We start from the raw sequence: 18,608 nt of genomic DNA on the forward strand, positions 1-18,608 counted from the left end.
AACTCATTGTTCTGACAGTTCGTTGTGTCACGATTGTACTCTACGGACACATATCTGTGTATATGCACGTGTATAAATTATTCTATTTTTAAATATTTTTTACACTTTTTATACCAACGATAATTAATTTAAAAAGTTTTTTCTGTTTTTTTTTTTAATATTATCGTTGAAATTATAACCGCTTTAAAGTTTTGTCAAGAATATTTATATAAAATGTGTTAATCTGTTTTATCATATTTTTATCGGTTTTTTTTTTTAGGTAACTTCGCCACTATTATGAGTGTAGTAGTACGTAACTATTTATATTTTTGCTAATAAATATAGTTCTCTCACGAAATATACAGAAAACAGGAGGTGTCGGTGTTTAATTGTTCTATAAAACTGGATAAAAATATGGCATGTGTTTCAGACATAGTAACAAATATACATAAATTTTAAATTTAATAACAATTTTGAACATTTTATGACAATACGTCACACTCACGTTACACGCTTATTGCGTTACTAAAAAAAAATTATTTTGTGGACAATGCTTATATCATATGTTCCGCTGTGATGAGTCTCGACTTCTATACTGCTTGTATGTACTCGTAATAATGTAATTAAATGTTTAATAATGTAATATGTGGGTATAATTAACGTTAATACGCTGTATAAATTTTATAATTATTAATTTTTAGTATTAATTACTTATACGTTAATATATTTTTAGCTAAAAAAATATATTAACGACACAGACCTTCACAAGTTCGCGCCAAAAATGACATTAACTCGAGTGTGTTGCCTATAGTCACCACCTGGGCAGGCGGGTTGGTGACCGCAGGGCTGGCTTTGTCGCACCGAAGACGTGCTGCCCGTCTTCGGCCTGTGTATTTCAAAGCCAGAAGTTGGTTGGTTATGTCGCCATATCGGCTATTTAAGTTTCAAGGTGGTAGTTGAATTGTACACTGTACAGGATTTTTGACAGCTAATTTTTACTGTCAAAAACAATGCCGAGGCAGTAACCTAGTTGGCTTTTTCCTTTCTGCTGCTATCCTCTTTTCTGTCGCATCCTTTCTGTATATTCCTCGCCCGTCGTTTTTTTTTTTCTCTTTTTATTGTGTCATCATCATCATCTGAGGCATTACAGCCGCGGGTGGGCCTTAGCCTGGTCCAGCAAAGCTCTCCAGTCCGATCTGTTAGAGGCTTTCCTTCTCCAACTTGTTATTCCCAACGTCTTGATGTCTTGTTCGACGCCGTCCAACCATCTGAGCTTGGGCCTTCCTCGACTTCTGCGGCCCTCCGGTCGGCCTTCTAAAAGGCGCTTGGGTACTCTGGCCTCGTCCATTCGCAATACGTGCCCTGCCCAACGCAGGCGCCCAATCTTTATGGTCTTAATTATATTTGGCTCATCGTACATTTGGTATAGCTCGTGGTTATAACGCGTTCGCCATCTCTCATTTTCCATCACAGCTCCGAAAATGCGTCTTAGTATTTTCCGCTCAAATACCAACAAGGAATTTTCGTCTTTTTTGCTCAGCACCCAACATTCGGAACCGTAGGTGAGTATGGGCCTTAGTAAGGTTTTGTACAAGAGAAGTTTTATGCTTCTTGAAAGGAGTTTCGAACGTATGTATCTTAGTAGTCCGAAGTAGCACTTGTTAGCCGCCATTATTCTTCTACTTATTTCTGAAGACACATCGTTGTTATCGGTTACCAAGGATCCCAGGTATACGAAATGATTGACGCTAGCGAAGGTGTTATTGCCAATATTAACTCCTTGTAGTACGGTTTGCTGGTCTTTTGACGCTTTCAGGTACTTAGTCTTAGCCATGTTAATTTGAAGACCGGCCTCCACAGCTGATTTTTCAAGAGCAAGGTATGCACTCTCCATTGCAGGTAGAGATCTTCCTATCACATCGAGGTCATCCGCATACCCTAGAATTTGAACGGATTTGTGGTAGATAGTGCCTTTGGTCTCGATCTTTGAGTCGCGAATACACTTGTCGAGAGCGATGTTGAACAGTAGGCACGAGAGCGCATCCCCTTGTCTTAAGCCGTCATTGGTTCTGAACGGTTCTGATACACTTGTTTGAACTCTGACAACGCTCTGAGAGTTTCTAAGAGTCATCTCCGTCAGGCGCACGAGCTTTGTTGGGATGCCGATCTCCATCATAGCCTGGTACAGGAAACTTCTGTGCACATTGTCATAGGCAGCCTTAAAGTCTACGAAAAGGTGGTGAGTGTTCACGTTGTATTCAAACGTTTTCTCAAGGATCTGCCTAAGCGAGAAGATTTGGTCTATTGTGGACCTGTTTGGACGGAACCCACACTGATACTCCCCCAAGCTGGATTCTACATATGGCTTTAGTTTATTGAAAAGCATATTGGCAAAAACTTTATAACCTGTGTTCAAGAGAGATATGCCTCGGTAATTATTGCACTCCAATATGTCGCCTTTCTTATGTAGGGGACAGATAACAGATGTATTCCAATCATCAGGCATTTTTTCATCATACCAAATCTGGAGAACCAGGTGGTGAAACTCCTTCTCGAAACCAGTTCCGGCATACTTTATAAGCTCGCCTTGGATATCGTCTATTCCCGGAGATTTGTTATTTTTACTGAATTGAATGGCTCGTATAGTATCTTCTATGGTGGGGTACAAAGATTCATCTGTCTGTTGATCGTTTAGTAGAAACTCAGGTACTGGTACAGAAAGTGGACGAGTCTGCACTGAGCTGTTAAGGAGCTCACGAAAGTATTCAGCCCATCTTTGAACGATCTCATCTTTATCATTAAGTAGCTGTCCAGTCTTACTTCTACACGCTGTGGTTCTGGGTTTGAATTCTTTCCGTCCCCTATTCACTTGGTTGTAGAAGTTTCTAGTTTCTTTTTGCGTGTAACTAGATGCAATCTCCCGCAGTTTTTGTTCTTCGTACGATCTTTTCTTTTTCTTATGTAGGTGTTTTTCTCTTCTTCTTCGCTCCTTATAATCTTCTCTACGCCTGCGAGTGTACTTCTGTTGCATTAATCTGTACGCATCATTTTTCTCATTAGTGACCTTCTGACATTCATTATCAAACCAGTCGTTACGCTTCAGTTTTTCCTCAAATCCCAGAATCTCACCAGCGGCCTTATATAAAACTTCCTTAAGTTTCCGCCAGGTGCTATCAGGATCGCCAATGCTGTTGCTATTTCTTTCGCCCACTTTCATAAGTTCCCTGTTAACTGTGTCCATATATTTGTGTCTGACATCCTGCTCGCTCTTTAGCCTTGTTGTGTCAATCTTTTTCGTTCTTACAGTTTTGGTGTACTTGTAGCGTGATATTCGTGCTCTTATTTTGCATACAACAAGATGGTGATCGGAGTCGATGTTTGCTCCTCTATGGCTTCTGACATCTAAAAGATTAGAGCAGTGTCTCCCGTCTATCAAAATATGGTCTATTTGGTTTCGGGTGACGTTATCCGCGGAGACCCACGTTATCTTATGGATATTCTTGTGTGGAAAGCGTGTGCTGCCGATGACCATTCCTAGGGAAGTTGCCAAATCAATGAGACGTATGCCATTGTCGTTAGACGTTTCATGTAGGCTGTGGGAGCCTATCGTTGCTCGATACATACTTTCTCTTCCTACCTTTGCATTCATATCTCCAATTATAATCTTGATGTCACCTTTGGGAGATTTAGAATACACGCCTTCCACATCAGAATACCATCTTTCCTTCTCTTCTAGGTCAGTATCTTCCGTCGGAGCGTGCACATTAATGATTGTGTAATTTTGAAATTTACCTTTAAGTCTGATTTTACACATACGTTCATTAATTGGTTGGAAATCAATTACAAGATGTTTTAGGCGTTTGCTCACGACGAAACCCGTTCCAAAGGTATGGTCTTTTTCATTACAACTATAATATACGGCGAAATCTGATTTATTAACAATGCCATGTCCCAACCATCTAAGTTCCTGAACCGCTGTTATATCAGCCCTGTGATTTGCAAGTTGTTGACATAAAAGTTGAAGGCCCGCTGGTCTGTACAGTGTTCTTAAGTTCCATGTACATAAGGTAAATTCGTTAGCCATTATTGAGTAGCCAGGTCGTTGGTTTAAAATCCGGTCCGTAAGTTTTGCTTTTCCTTTCACAATCGTTTGTGTTCAGACGAGTGGGTGATTAACCCCCTGCGTCCTAGGCCTTTAGTGGGGCTGCCACTTTTGAGCTCAAGACCTAGCTCCGTTTATTTTCAGGTATCGTCCCTTCCGAGTTGAAACCAGTTTTAAGGCGCCGGTTGCTCGCCTTCGCCCTTTGTCCTTAGCATCTGCGCTCTGAGAAAGGGATGGTGATCGTACTTACAGTACGGGCGCAGAAGGTCCCAGGGGGTACGACGTGGACGTGGACAGATCGGACTGGTTGGTACCTGCATACTTATGCTCCACCATCAGAGCACTGCAGTCAGAAGACGGGCTTTTTATAGAAGACACTAAGCTCGGTTCTTAGCGCCCCCACCCGTACCTAATACCAACTTCACCCCCCTTTTTGATTGTGTAATTTTGTTATTTATGCATCTTTTTACCTTTGTCATTTGTAAAGTGTTGAATGGCCAATAAATAAGTTTTCTTCCTTTCTGTCAAAGTTTAATTTATCTAGAGTCTAAATGATGAGTTCGTACAGTCATCACAGAGCAGCCTGTTTCACGTGCGATCGAACCCCGCTCATGATAAATATTTCTATAGATCTTACCGTCTGTCGTGCTCTGGGTATTTTTGTTGTACGATATTTTCATCCTACTGAAAGCCGTTGAATAACATTCATTTCATTAACATTATTAATAAATTTATTATTATTTTTTTCAATTTATTTATTAAATAACTAGCTGACCCGGCGAACTTCGTATCGCCTAACAGTGACTTTTAAGTATTATCACAAATCTTTTGTATAGGAGTATAGAAAAGTGTTGTTTTTAGACTTTTTCAGGAAATTTAAATTTTTTTTTCTCCCTAAGAACCATCCTTGTACTTCAAGGAATATTTTAAAAAAAGAATTAGCGAAATCGGTCCAACCGTTCTCGAGTTTTGCGCTTAGCAACACATTGAGCGACTCATTTTTATATTATAGATTAACATTATTAATAAATTTATAATTTCTTTTCAGTATATTTACTAAACATTTTTTAAAGGAACGTTGGTCAAATTATAAGCAATAAGTATTTAATGCGTTTTTTTATAGTATCAAGAGCTAGTAACATCATAATCTATTAATAGGTACCATTCACAAGAACGGTCGTCCTCGAGCGCCCCGTGGCTCACGTAGGATCACGTCACAAGTGACAGATCCAGCCCATTGCAACATTTTCCTAACTCTCATATTAAGGCTGGCTTTAAACCACAGATATCTTTAATTTTGTTACTGTTAAAGGATTAGTAAACTGATCTAGTACTGGGTATATCTCACATATTGCAGTAGAGGTGTTCTGGTATGAAAACCACGCCTTGCTCAACTTTTAGTAGCGTAACACATCCTTCTGCTAGATTTTGTGAATAATGAAATGACATGAAAATATTTATTTGTTCATAGTGTATATATAATTGGTAAGGTATAAAGATTTTACACACTTAGCGAAAGTGCCATCAGTACTTATGTATGTGCATTAATTTTAATATTATTTTACCCCAAAATAGCTAGCCATTCTGACCTATTATCTAATATATAAAATTCTCGTGTCGCGGTGTTTGTAGTTAAACTCCTCCGAAACAGCTCGACCGATTCTCATGAAATTTTGTGAGCATATTGGGTAGGTCTGAGAATCGAACAACATCTATTTTCCATCCCCCTAAGTAATAGGGAGGGGGGGAATGAGGGGGTTAATAACATATATGGCAAAACAACGTTAGCGGGGTCAGCTAGTATATATATATATATATAATTAAGATACATCTACGGGCTTTTGAAACCCATGTCCTTTTTTATTTCTAAAACATGCTATTTTTTTTAAATCAAGGTAGGCGCTATTGAACCACATCATTGTTTGAGTTAGACTAACTTAATGTCTCTAACAGAGACGTGAGTCCACCGAACGGCTCTTGTTCTAGCGAATGATACAAGATATTTTTTTCATTTTTTTATTTTTTATTTTTGTTTTTTATTCTGAGCTAATACTTGACAGCCCAAATACCCTAAAGAAGTACTACATTTTACACAACAACTTAACTTACTTAACTTTAACTGAGGTGGGGCACAGCAGGAATTTCCTGCTCAAAATATGGAGCAGCCCGACTGGGCGAGACCTGGTCCTAATAGAGCTTGCCGGATCTGGCATGCCTCATTCTATCCTGGTCCGGTCCAGATACATGATCTGGTTGAGCCTGAGCTTTTTTCTAGTCGGGTAGACCGTATGCTTGTTTGCCCCTTGGCCGTATATAAAAAAATCTACAAGATGTTTCATCGAACTGAGTTTCCCACCTCGTGCAGTGCAGTTTTTAAGTTTCGTTTCTCACATCGGATACATAGGTTAAATGCGATAAATTTTAAATGAATTCGTCGATCACCGGCCTTACTTAAGACATAGATGGATAATAGCTAACGAAGTGATGTATTGAATACTTAACGATATCTATAACCGATTCTGTTTCGTCATCTCATCTAGTAAATACCTCAAGTTAGAGGTAGTTAGCATGCAGAGCGTATAACCTTTTTTATGGTCAATTGTTTGTTTGAGGATGTTTTTTTGAAAAATTTCTTAAAAAACATTCCATTCGTAAGGACGGCAGCGCGCACACGATTACTCTAATATTGCAGACGTGTGGCAAAACCACTTAAAATCCGCTCATTTACATTCCTTTTTATACGATTTCATAATTAATAATAAAATAAATGCTTCATACTCAACGGCCCCCAGTAGGATTTTCTCCTATGTGGGGGGTCTGAAAACACATACAATACACGAGTACAAACGCTTAGACCACGACAAACATCTATATCCAGCCAGCGCAACAGGCAGTGCTGTAAGCGCTGCACCAACGCGTCGACAATAAAGATAATAAGATAAAAAAAGAGATAATAACAATAAGAAAAGATTCCCAAATAGTAATATTTTTTATATAAACCTTACCTTAAATTATACTTTACACTTTATCATTACTTCTCGTTTGTCATTTTGTCTCATATAAGCAAGATCTAACGAGACATTTTTGAGTTATCCATGAAAATGTGTGTTTAGTTGTCTTCAACTACGTTAACAATGTTCTCATATTATATGGATGAAGATAATTAAGATATGTATTTATCTAATATATAAAATTCTCGTGTCGCGGTGTTTGTAGTTAAACTCCTCCGAAACGACTTTACCGATTCTCATGAAATTTTGTGTTTATATTGGGTAAGTCTAAGAATCGAACAACATCTATTTTTCATCCCCCTAAATCTTAAGGGTAGTCCATTCCTAATTTTTTTTTTAATTTTTAGATAAATTATTTATTTTTTATTTTATTATGATTTGGCGTTAAAAAATACATACAACCCTAAATTTTCACCCTTCTAGCACCAACCCCTATTTTTAAATAACATTTAGCGGCAAGATAACGTTTGCCGAGTCAGCTAGTTTTTGTATAAGACTTCAAAAGTATTACATATATATAACTTAAGCTTGACGACGCATTGGCGCTGTTGTCGCATCTAATTAATGCGCTAGCGGTCACAGACTTAATCACAACAAATAGTTGTATGAGCAATATGTGTACATGTGTATGTATGTGTAGTCTTCACGTTTGTATTTGAGTAGCGTATAGGGTTCTGAACTCTGGATTATCACCAAACTTTGTGCTGAGTAAAGTGATTAACTTTATTGAATAAACGTTTATTAATATTAATAAGCCTTTATTAAATAAATAGAGATTATAAACTTTGCTTGTGTTTCCAGTGTTATCAGAATTTAATTAGAATCAAGTTCCACTGGCCCATATAACATTATGTACACTGTAGGCACAGTAAATTGTACTTAATATTAACCATTAATCTTAAGTTTAATTTCAGTGTTTGACTTAACCTGAGCTGATCCGTAATATTACATGGTTGACATCACGCAATCTAAAATATTAAGTCATCAGATTTATTAAATTAATTAAGCTAATGTCCTTAGTGTTGGTTGAAAGGTATAGTTGCTTGGTAACATCCCACTGTTGGGCATAGGCCTCTTTCTCCATATAGGAGAAGGATCAGAGCTTAATCCACCACGCTGCTCGACTGCGGGTTGGCGGATATATTCCCTACTATGAGTAACGATCGCCATCAGGTGTACATGATAAAAACCGGTACCGACAGCTTGACGTGCTCTCCGAAACACGATGGGAAGACGCACAAGGACAGACACACACGCGCAAAAGAAATATTTGTACAAATACCAATATCCATTCGAACCCGGAATCCTGGTGTGGGCGCGTTTGGCGGTTGGCGCATAAACGACACACGCGCCGCTACAACACAGCGATGTCACCTATGCAAGTATAAATACGAGTAATATAAATAGCTAAAAAATTAACACACACATACCATCTATTCTTAAAATGGCAACTTAATGCCAGTGTTACATATGATAACCGGCTGATATACTTTTTTTCATTACATCATCATTACAGCCTATACAGTCCACTGCTGGACATAGGCCTCCACAAGTTCACGCCAAAAATAACGTGAACTCATGTGTTTTGCCCATAGTCACCACGCTGGGCAGGCGGATTGGTGACCGCAGTACTGGCTTTTTTTCATTACAAATGTATGTAAAAAATTCAAACTCATCACTTCAGCCTATCACAGTTCACTTTTGGACATAATCTTTCCTAAGTTCGTGCTAACCATTATGGCGCGAACTGATGTGATTTGGCCATAGTCACCACGCTGGGCAGGTGAGTTGGTGACCGTAGGGCTGGCTTTGTCTCACAAAAGATGCTGCTGCCCGTTTTCGGCCTGTGTATTTAAAAACCTGCAGTAGGATCGTTAGCGTGACATCGGTCGACTATATAAGTTCCAAGGTGGTAGTATAACTTTGTTATCCCTTAGTCACCTCTTACGATACCCACGGGAAGAGAGGGGATGTATTTCTAAGCCAGCAGTTGGATGGTTATCCCACCATCGGTCGGGTTTATAAGTTCCAAGGTGGTAGTGGAACTGTGCTATCCCTTAGTCACCTCTTACGACACCCACGGGAAGAGAGGGGGGTGGCTATATTCTTTACAGCCGTAACCACACAGCATAATAATGCACACACATAAATAAGTATAATTATATGTAGAACACAAAGCATGGTCATTGCCTGCCAACTGCGCCAACGGTCCAATCAAACAATATTACGCGTAAGACCAGAGTTACGTGAATTTGTTTAAATATTACGAAGTATGTAATGTTACTTACGACAATTTGGCAATCGCGAGAAAATCTCATTTCTAAAATCCGTGAAAAAAAGAATTGACTTTAATGTTTATCTTATATTATGTCATTTGATTATCTTCTGTTGTATAATCACCTAATATTTGAATGTATTACATGTGTCCTAAGTGAGAAGTCTAGTCATGGCCTAGCTTAAAACCTGAGTTTAATAAATGATGTTACATCAAGTAAGTGTAATGTTAAAGTTATTTTTGTATATGTTAACTACATTTATGATTGTATGTAAATCGAAATTATTTTAATGCTATTAGGTATGTGATTTAGTAATCATAATACATAGGACTAGCGACCCGCCTCGACTTCGCACGGGTGCAATGCTGATACTAAATTTAAAATATAAAATAAATATTTGCGATGTAAGCGCAAAAAAATGTGTTTATTTACGACATCAGATTAGAAACCTACCTACTATATTATGCATGTATCATGTGGATCTGGAACCACTCTATTTACTAAAGAAAACCACATCAAAATCCGTTGCGTAGTTTTAAATATCTAAGCATACAGACAGCGGAAGGCGACTTTGTTTTGTACTATGTATAATCAAGTGATTAGCAATTTTAACACACACACATACATGGCCATCTATACAAAAAGTCTTTTTTTTTAATCTTATCATCCTACGATTACAATAAACTTAGTGTTTTGTTTGAAGGTTTGATAGATTTAAGCAAGTAATTTAAGGAAAGCGCTTTAAAATCTATACGAACAAACACCTAGACCATAACAATGTATATGTATATATAAAGACATTTTATACTTAAAAAAGGCATTGAACCGTAGATTTTAGTGAATCTTTTGTCCACACTAACAGCAGAACATAAATTATTTTAAAGCAAATGCCTCTTCTTTTGTTCTTACTTTATTAATTTCGGAAAAAATATTGCATAATATTTGGCAATACTGTTCAAGAATTACGTGTAATTGTAATAGATGAAGATTATGAAGTACACACTTAAGTCTATCACGTGATTTCTTCTGCCATGAAAAGTCGTGACGATAGTAAACAGTCTCAGTACTGGAGACTCGTTTAATGTTGGCAATATTAATGCACCAGTTGCTACCACGCGTCCATCTTTGTTAAATGCTAATTCTAGAATTAAGAGAAGTGCACAATATTTAATTTTAATTTTTTTTTTCGAACTTACTGGAATTAGTCGCTATAATGGCAAGAGACTTGATGGATTGACGTTGGTTTTCTGGGAAAGGGAATGGACACTTTTGTGGGACGCAACCTGCTCCGTCCCGTATCAGGGAAACAACCTTAAAAGCGGGAGCCGCTGCAAAGAAAGATGTAACTTAAATTATTATTATATAATAATTCCCAAAGCCAAACTATACTTTAAATTTCTTATACTTTATACTTATAAATTTGCTGGCTTTGAAATACACAGGCCGAAGACGGACAGCAGCGTCTTCGGTGCGACATAGTCAGTACTGCGGTCACCAATCCGCCTGCCCAGCGTGGTGACTATGGGCAAAACACATGAGTTCACGTTATTTTTGGCGTAAACTTGTGGAGGCCTATGTCCAGCAGTGAATGATGATAATGATGATACTTATAAATAACGTTCATTTGTATTGTTGTAAACAAACATTTAAGCAGAGTGATTTTAAGACAAAATTTTTACCTGTTAAAGAAAAAAAGCATTCGTAGAAGCTTGAAGGAAAAGTATAAGTTGCTATTACAGACTTGTCTGGCCTTAAGGATAACTGGCAAATAATGCTTGTGACTTTAAGTCTGCTTATTGCTTAACATATTATGTTATCAAGTTTATAACATTTTTATTCCCCACAAATCTATTGAATCATAAAATTATGTCTAATATGCTAATTTTTAAAGTTCAACCGTTAGTGTTATTAGTGTGAGTGCTAAAATCTTATCTCCATCTCTTGTGACCTTCTTTTAAAAAATGTCGTAATGTACTCTACTATTTGTAATTTAAAGAAAGCTATATCGCATCAGTGTCAACGGCACTATTCGTTTGCCATGCTTCCTCAATGCCATCTAGATAACATATTAATGACAGTAATTGAGTGTATAATTGTAGCCAAAAAGTATTATTTTTAAATAAAGACAGACCAGTGAAAGAATGATATCACAATAGTAACCTAACCTAATGAACCCCAAAAAGATAGTAAAAAGATACACCCTTTTAAACTAGATAAATTTTCAAAATAATATTATATAATAAATTTACCTCTTTCATAATTGAAATATTGTGACAGGATACATTAACTGATATCAAAAATAATATGTGGAAGAAAAACATAATATGAAAATAAATTTAAAACCAAGAGGAACGATAGACAGTTTTAAACTTACACCTTCAATGAAATGGTAGTAATTGGTTATAAAATCTAAATTCAAAAGAAATTTTATCTGCAATCAACAGTGTGCAACCGCCATAAATACCGTGTCATCTAAATGACTGACGGTCATTTGCTCGTCATCTACGCGATTCTGACGCGTCACGACGACCGTTACACAAGAGCCGATCTATACGTTGTGACGAATTGTTGCTCAAGTTGCTCTCGTCATTTTATAGACAAGACGTGAATAGTAAATAATTGTTCTTATGTATTATTAATATGCAAATATATTTATGAAAGAATTGATGTGTACTTAACATAATTGTTACCGGTTATTAGTAACAATTAACCCGACAAGTTCATGAGTTCACGTTATTTTTGGCGTAAACTTGTGGAGGCCTATGTCCAGCAGTAGACTGTATAGGCTGTAATGATGAACCCGATAAGTATCCACCAACCAGCATTAGAGCAGCATGGTAAGCTCTGATCCTTCTCCTACATGGGTAAAGAGGCCTATGTCCAGCAGTGGGATATTACAGGCTGAAGCGAACTCGATAAGATTCGTAACGATTATGTACGGGGTAGCCTACGACAGCACCGATAACATGCAAGAAAGTAGACTGCGTTTGTATATACATGTAAAAAGAAGACCACCTGACTATGGTCATTTTAGCACTGCAGTTTTCTCTTCCTGGTAGAAGACCCAGAAGCAGACCCCTGACAAAATGGAGAGATGTAACTGATGACGATGTCGGAGTAAGAGCGAAGTGAAAGAGATAAATAAGTAATGCTGACCTCACAGCCACATAGAATGAATAGCTTGGAAGAGAGAGTTAATAGAGTGCTGAACCGAATAGCCTCAATGGGCACTTGGATCTAAAGCCAAATGTTAATAGATTCGACGAGCCAGCACCACTGCATTTTGGTATAAAATAAAAATTAAATCACTTGAGACTTTTTTTCTTTATTTTTCCGAAATAATTTATAACGTTTTTATTATCAATAATTTTTTTTAATTTATGAATTCAATTAATTTCTCAATCTCTTTTAATTTTATTAAAAATTTTAGTCCGAAGTTGCTTAAAATATTTATCTAAACGTAAATATTATTAAAATTCTAAACCTGTGTGTAAATTCATATTACTAAAGTTAACAGAGATAATTATTTAATTATATTAACGTAACGAGGGTAAGATCCTTTCCGCTTGGACTTAATATAGGATCAAAGATAAAATACCGACCTAATTTTTATAATTAAACCAATAAATAGTATGACATATGTACAATATTTTATATAATACCTCTCGCTTTCTTCTCTTGATTAAAATTGTGAATAGAAAAATTAAGAAATATAGGAAATCATATTACCTACAGTTTTTGTTTTATAACTAGGACGGCAAACAAGCGTACGGCTAACCCGATGGTAAGTGTTTACCGTAGCTTATAGACGTCTGCTATACCAGAAACATCGCAAGCGTGTTGCCAACCTTATCCCCAATTCCCTAGGAACTCTGGTCACCTTGCTCATCACAGGAACACAACACTGATTGAAAACAGTATTATTTAACCGTGATCTTCTGTGAGGTCGAGATACTGCCCCAGGCGTGCTGCTCCATATAATGAGTAGGAAATTTCGTGCTGTGCCTAGGTCAGTGATCGACGTATGAAATATACTTTACGACCTCTTCTCAATATATAAATTTAAAATATACATTTATATTCAATAAAAATCGTTTTGAAGGAGTGTGACCACAAACATCATGAAGCAAGCTTATTTTACCGACTTCAAATGCGTTTCGGATACTTTATCATAGTCACGGGAGGACTTTTTAGCGTCGGATTTAATCTAAAAAACTTAATAAACTAGCGATAAAATCAGAAAAGGTTGTTTTATTATAATGAGTGAAATACACGTAAACATTAGAAAACAATATCATCATCATCATCATCATTTCAGCCTATTACAGTCCACTGCTGGACATAGGCCTCCACAAGCTCGGGCTAAAAGTGGCGTGAACTCACGTGTTTTGCCCATAGCCACCACGCTGGGCAGGCGGGTTGGTGACCTGTTTTACAATGAAATTATATAATTATATTAATATTTAGAGTTTGTTTAGTGTATTTAGCTGCAGAGGGGTGTAGAGGATATTTAATCAACTTATGGTGAAATAAATATTTTTTATTTTATTTCGTCCCTACACACTTTTTTAGAAATCATCAAAAGAATATTCGAGATGTTCAACTTGAACTCACAACGATTAAAGTATTAAGCGACGCAAAGATGAAGTCTAATGATGATCCGTTATATCCCGCTCTCGGCATCCATTAAATTAACCCCAAGAGCACCGTCATCTTGTCCTAAAACAGCTAACGGTGTGTTTTTAAAGCCTTACCACTACATTACTCCCACACGCCTCTTTCACAAAAACACAGAAATTCGTTCACATCTCAACTTTATAATAAGTAATGGTCTAATAACATATACTGTAAAAATATATCATATTATTATGATATGATAATTTTTACAGTATAAGCCATTTCCACATAGAATGGTTTTGAGAATGCTGACGGCAGCTTTTGAATTGCAATACCGATTCTCTGGGCTAAAAATGCACCAGGCCTTTTTTTCACTAGTGGTGGCAGTGTGGAGTAAATTCTAAATAAGCATAGCTTCTATTCTAAGTTATCAATGTAAAGTACAATTACGAACACCGGATATTTTAACAGCTCACAATTTACTTTGCTTATACTAGTTACCGGTTAGTATAGGCTCAGTAGGTAGAAGGTAAGTAGTTTGAACGTCCCAATTCCCTACAATTCACATCTAAACAAACAATAAAACTTTACATAACAAATATTTGAGAGTCAAACAAACGCGACGTGTAGTAATATTAACATATAGTAGCTCATATGTTAGTTTACGCAAACGAAATAGAAAAGTGCTAAAAATAACGGAAAATATGGAGACATCAAGTATTAACTGTCCGTATAAAAATGTCATAACAATTATAACGCGATGCCTTTGCGATTCGCTTGCAATGCGATTAGAGATCGCTTTACTGTCTAGCTGTTTTTAATTCTCATTATAGTTAAGGTAAATAAATACGACATATGTGTAGCGTATATACACATATACATCATGTTCCTGCTGGTGAGTAAAGTGAAAAAACAATTAAAATTCAAATTAACATACAATCAAATTAATTCCATTAGTTTTGCGACTGCATTTAAAACACTAAGCGATTCATTACACGCATGCATGGGTGCCTTGTCAAGAATCCTTGTACATACGCCGTTATGTATGTTAAGGGACCGTAACAATTTAATTGTACCATTTCCCGCGTCATAGCATCTGCGTGAGTCAAAACAATAACATTATAGTGGGTGATCTTTAAGACAATGTTCAGTGGTCGACATCTCCCGGCCTTGGTTCACGGAACTGGGTCAAAGCCAGTGTTTCACCTTGACTACCGAAAACCACACGATAATAAGACTCCCACGTGATTTTGACCGCATGGTTACCACTTCGGTGATATTATTAACCTATGGTAACTCAAATGACAAATATACGTGGGTATAATAACACTTGTTTTCATGTACTACATATATGGTCAAAATTATAGTTAAAGAAACTATTTAATCAAAAAGAACATTAAATATACAATTAATTCTCTTTATTGAGATACTTAAATAATTTAATTTAACATAAATATAAATAAATCGCTGAAACTTATGTGCGTATCTAACTTCTTCGACTGCACCAGTTTGAATGTTTTTTATGTCTGGTTTGTTATTGTCAGGACAAGGGAAAAAGGCGGTAAGAAGTTCCCCGAATTTTCCTGACTAATAAAATAAAAATCGACAAAACATTTTCATCAAATATTATCAGTTATTTCCTATTTTTTAATAGCGCAATCTACGTTCCCCGTAAGTAGGAACGTACAAATGTTTTATCTATTCGTGTTATCTTGAAAATATATGTTATTTTGTTAATTATTCAGTTTTTAACTTTCACTCAAATGTAGAGACCAATTTGAATTATTACGTTACATACTGACGATATGAATTTTACGCTCATATTTTACAACACATGTATAGAAACATTTCAGGCGGGCTTAGACAACCTAATCCTATCCTATGTTAGACCGTTCCTTTTTTATATTTATATAACTAGGTTGCTAGATGAGCTTACGGCTCGCCTGATGGTAAGCGATTACCGTATCTTATAGACATCTGCAACACCAGAAGCATCGCAAACGAACTAATCTCAATTCCCCCAGGAGCTCTGGTCACCTTACTTACTAACAGGATCGTAACACTGCTTCAAAGCAGTATTATTGAAACATTTTCAAATATCATTTTTTAATAGTATTATTTAGCTGTGATCTAATGTAATCCTAAGTGGATTCAAGCCTTTGATTAATCTTACCACCATTACGAAGTCGAAAGTTTTGATCAATGTTTGGTACTCAATCCCGGCGGGACGGCAGGCCTTATAATGTATATGTAAGGCAAAGTAGATACCATATAGTCTGATAAAACACAAATCTACTTTTATCCCGAAAAATGCAAGGTTCCCGTGGGAATGATTTAGTTTATTTTTCATAAAGCAAAGTACCGATGTGAAATTTCAGCGTGGTCGTAGTTTAGGCTTCAGAGAATGACGTAAACTTCTTTTGTCCTTGAACGACAGAATAGTTCCAACTTGATAGCATTAAAATGGTATCACATAAAAATGTCAACGCAAATGTTGTCGCAGATAACAGCCAAAATATAAAAGTGTAAACGTGTTATATCAACAGCTAACGAATAATTCTAATGAATTAGTAGTTTTATCCAATTCATTATAAGTTAGACAAAAACTTACAGAAAGAAAAGGCGTCCTTCTTCTTTCATCGTCCCTAATTCAGAGCTTACATAATACTTATCAATTGAAGTTAATACCAATCAACAATTTCATATAATTCAACAGGCATCATCGTGACCCGTCACTTAAATCATTATGATATAATGATGTTACGAGATACATTTTATAACTTCAGCAAAGATAAATCGATAGCCTACAAAGGTTCCGCGGAATACTCGCACAGGGTCTGATATTGAAAATGTATTATTTGCAATTAAGATTACATAAAAAGACAAAGATTGAAGAGATATTCCGTAATATATCGCCTCGTCGTACACGATTGTAGAGACTTCAACTCTTTATCTATTTAGCTTGTGAAAGCAAGAAAACATTATCTAGAATTAAAATCTGTTCTGTGAACAATCTAGGAAATGTGATATAACGTATTTATTGATGAACAACAATCGAAAAATAGATGAGGTTTTCGCAAAAGACAATCCCTCTCATTTCCAGCAATGTCTAGTAAATGTAAGATTAAAAATTTTGTTTGTTGTACTGAACCTATTAATTGGTGTATTGAGGAAAGTTATGTATTACACTTGTTTCTGGACGTTAAGGTTTTTTTTGTTAAATAACTAATTATAGCTTAAAATAGACAAGATATACACATTTTTTATTGTTTTGTTAAAAAATATTCACAAAATTATTTATTAATTTAGACTCACCGAGAGTAATTAATTACATTGTAAACATTATCATACAAACTTCTAATAACAAAATTATTACCACATGCAAAAAAAGAAGATGAAAATTATTTGTGTGGTGTATTTGTGTGGTGTGGGTGTCGTAAGAGGCGACTAAGGGATAACACAGTTCCGCTACCACCCTGGGACTTAAAAAGACGACCGGTGGCGGGATAACCATCCAACTGCTGGCTTTGAAATACACAGGCCGAAGACGGGCAGCAGCGTCTTCGTCGCGACAAAGCCAGCCCTGCGGTCACCAACCCGCTTGCCCAGCGTGGTGACTATGGGCAAAACACATGAGTTCACGTTATTTTTGGCGTAAACTTGTGGAGGCCTATGTCCAGCAGTGAACTGTATAGGCTCTAATGATGATGATGATGATGAATTATTTTTGTAATACATTTACTTAAATTAAGGTTATTAAGACGAATACTTACTTAATTCAATTAAAATGAAAAGTATAATCTCAATATGAGTTTATTTCAACTACAAACCAAATAGGACTACCACATCACAACCTAAAGGAATTTGGCATAGTAGCGGATGAAAGCGTTACTTTATCAGTTGAGAAAGATGAGACCAGTTTTGAGTTGCTACCTTTCCTTAATGTACACGTCAAACAAGCTCATGTCCGACGTAAGAACAAATATGTAAGATAATAACAAAAAAGCACTCGAAACACCCAGTGCGTCGATTACACAACACATGTAAATTCAACAATTACTCTTACAAGCTAACGGCGTCGAATTAAATTTGAATAAACATTAATAAACATTACCGGTGCATTAGTACGTTTTATAACGAGACATTACAATCATACTTTCGCGTTAACAACAGGAATGTAAGTCGTTATACTAGAGGTTGGTTGCAAAATAACATTTGAATTGCAATCGACCGTCTACTCACTAAAGGAAAGGTAATGGATTTAATAATGTACGTAACGCGTACGAGTATGACGATCCTGGTGTTTTGCGTGATGAAAGATCAATTATCTAGCTAGCCATAAGTTAATACTGAGCCAATAGTCCTAATTGATATAAAAAAAAAACAAAGGAAATGCTAAGTGGAGGAAGTACGTTGAGAGTAAGCTTGAGCATGCATTTGATTACGATAATGCATATAATTTCGCTTGTATGTCGGAATTTCTGTAACGTAAATGTACATTAAATTTTCTGGTATAATACCGCCGTTTTTAAACCTTAACGAAATTGAACCCTTGAACTTTTGATACTTTTGTACAAAGAAAAATGCAATAGTAAAGAAATAGGTTTACGATTATTTCAATTA

The 18,608-nt window shown here is 36.3% G+C and overlaps 1 protein-coding gene across 1 annotated transcript; it reads right to left on the reverse strand.

The window, feature by feature from the left end:
* Nucleotides 1–1,106: 1,106 nt before the first annotated feature.
* Nucleotides 1,107–4,135, reverse strand: LOC123657970 (the record flags this gene model as incomplete). The annotated part of the gene is made up of 1 exon (XM_045593449.1): nucleotides 1,107–4,135. A coding segment is annotated over one exon (3,012 nt), but the record flags the coding sequence as incomplete, so codon positions are not given.
* Nucleotides 4,136–18,608: the final 14,473 nt, after the last annotated feature.

The sequence above is a fragment of the Melitaea cinxia genome, chromosome 11 (genome assembly GCF_905220565.1).
Source record: "Melitaea cinxia chromosome 11, ilMelCinx1.1, whole genome shotgun sequence".
Taxonomy (NCBI): Eukaryota; Metazoa; Arthropoda; class Insecta; order Lepidoptera; family Nymphalidae; genus Melitaea; species Melitaea cinxia.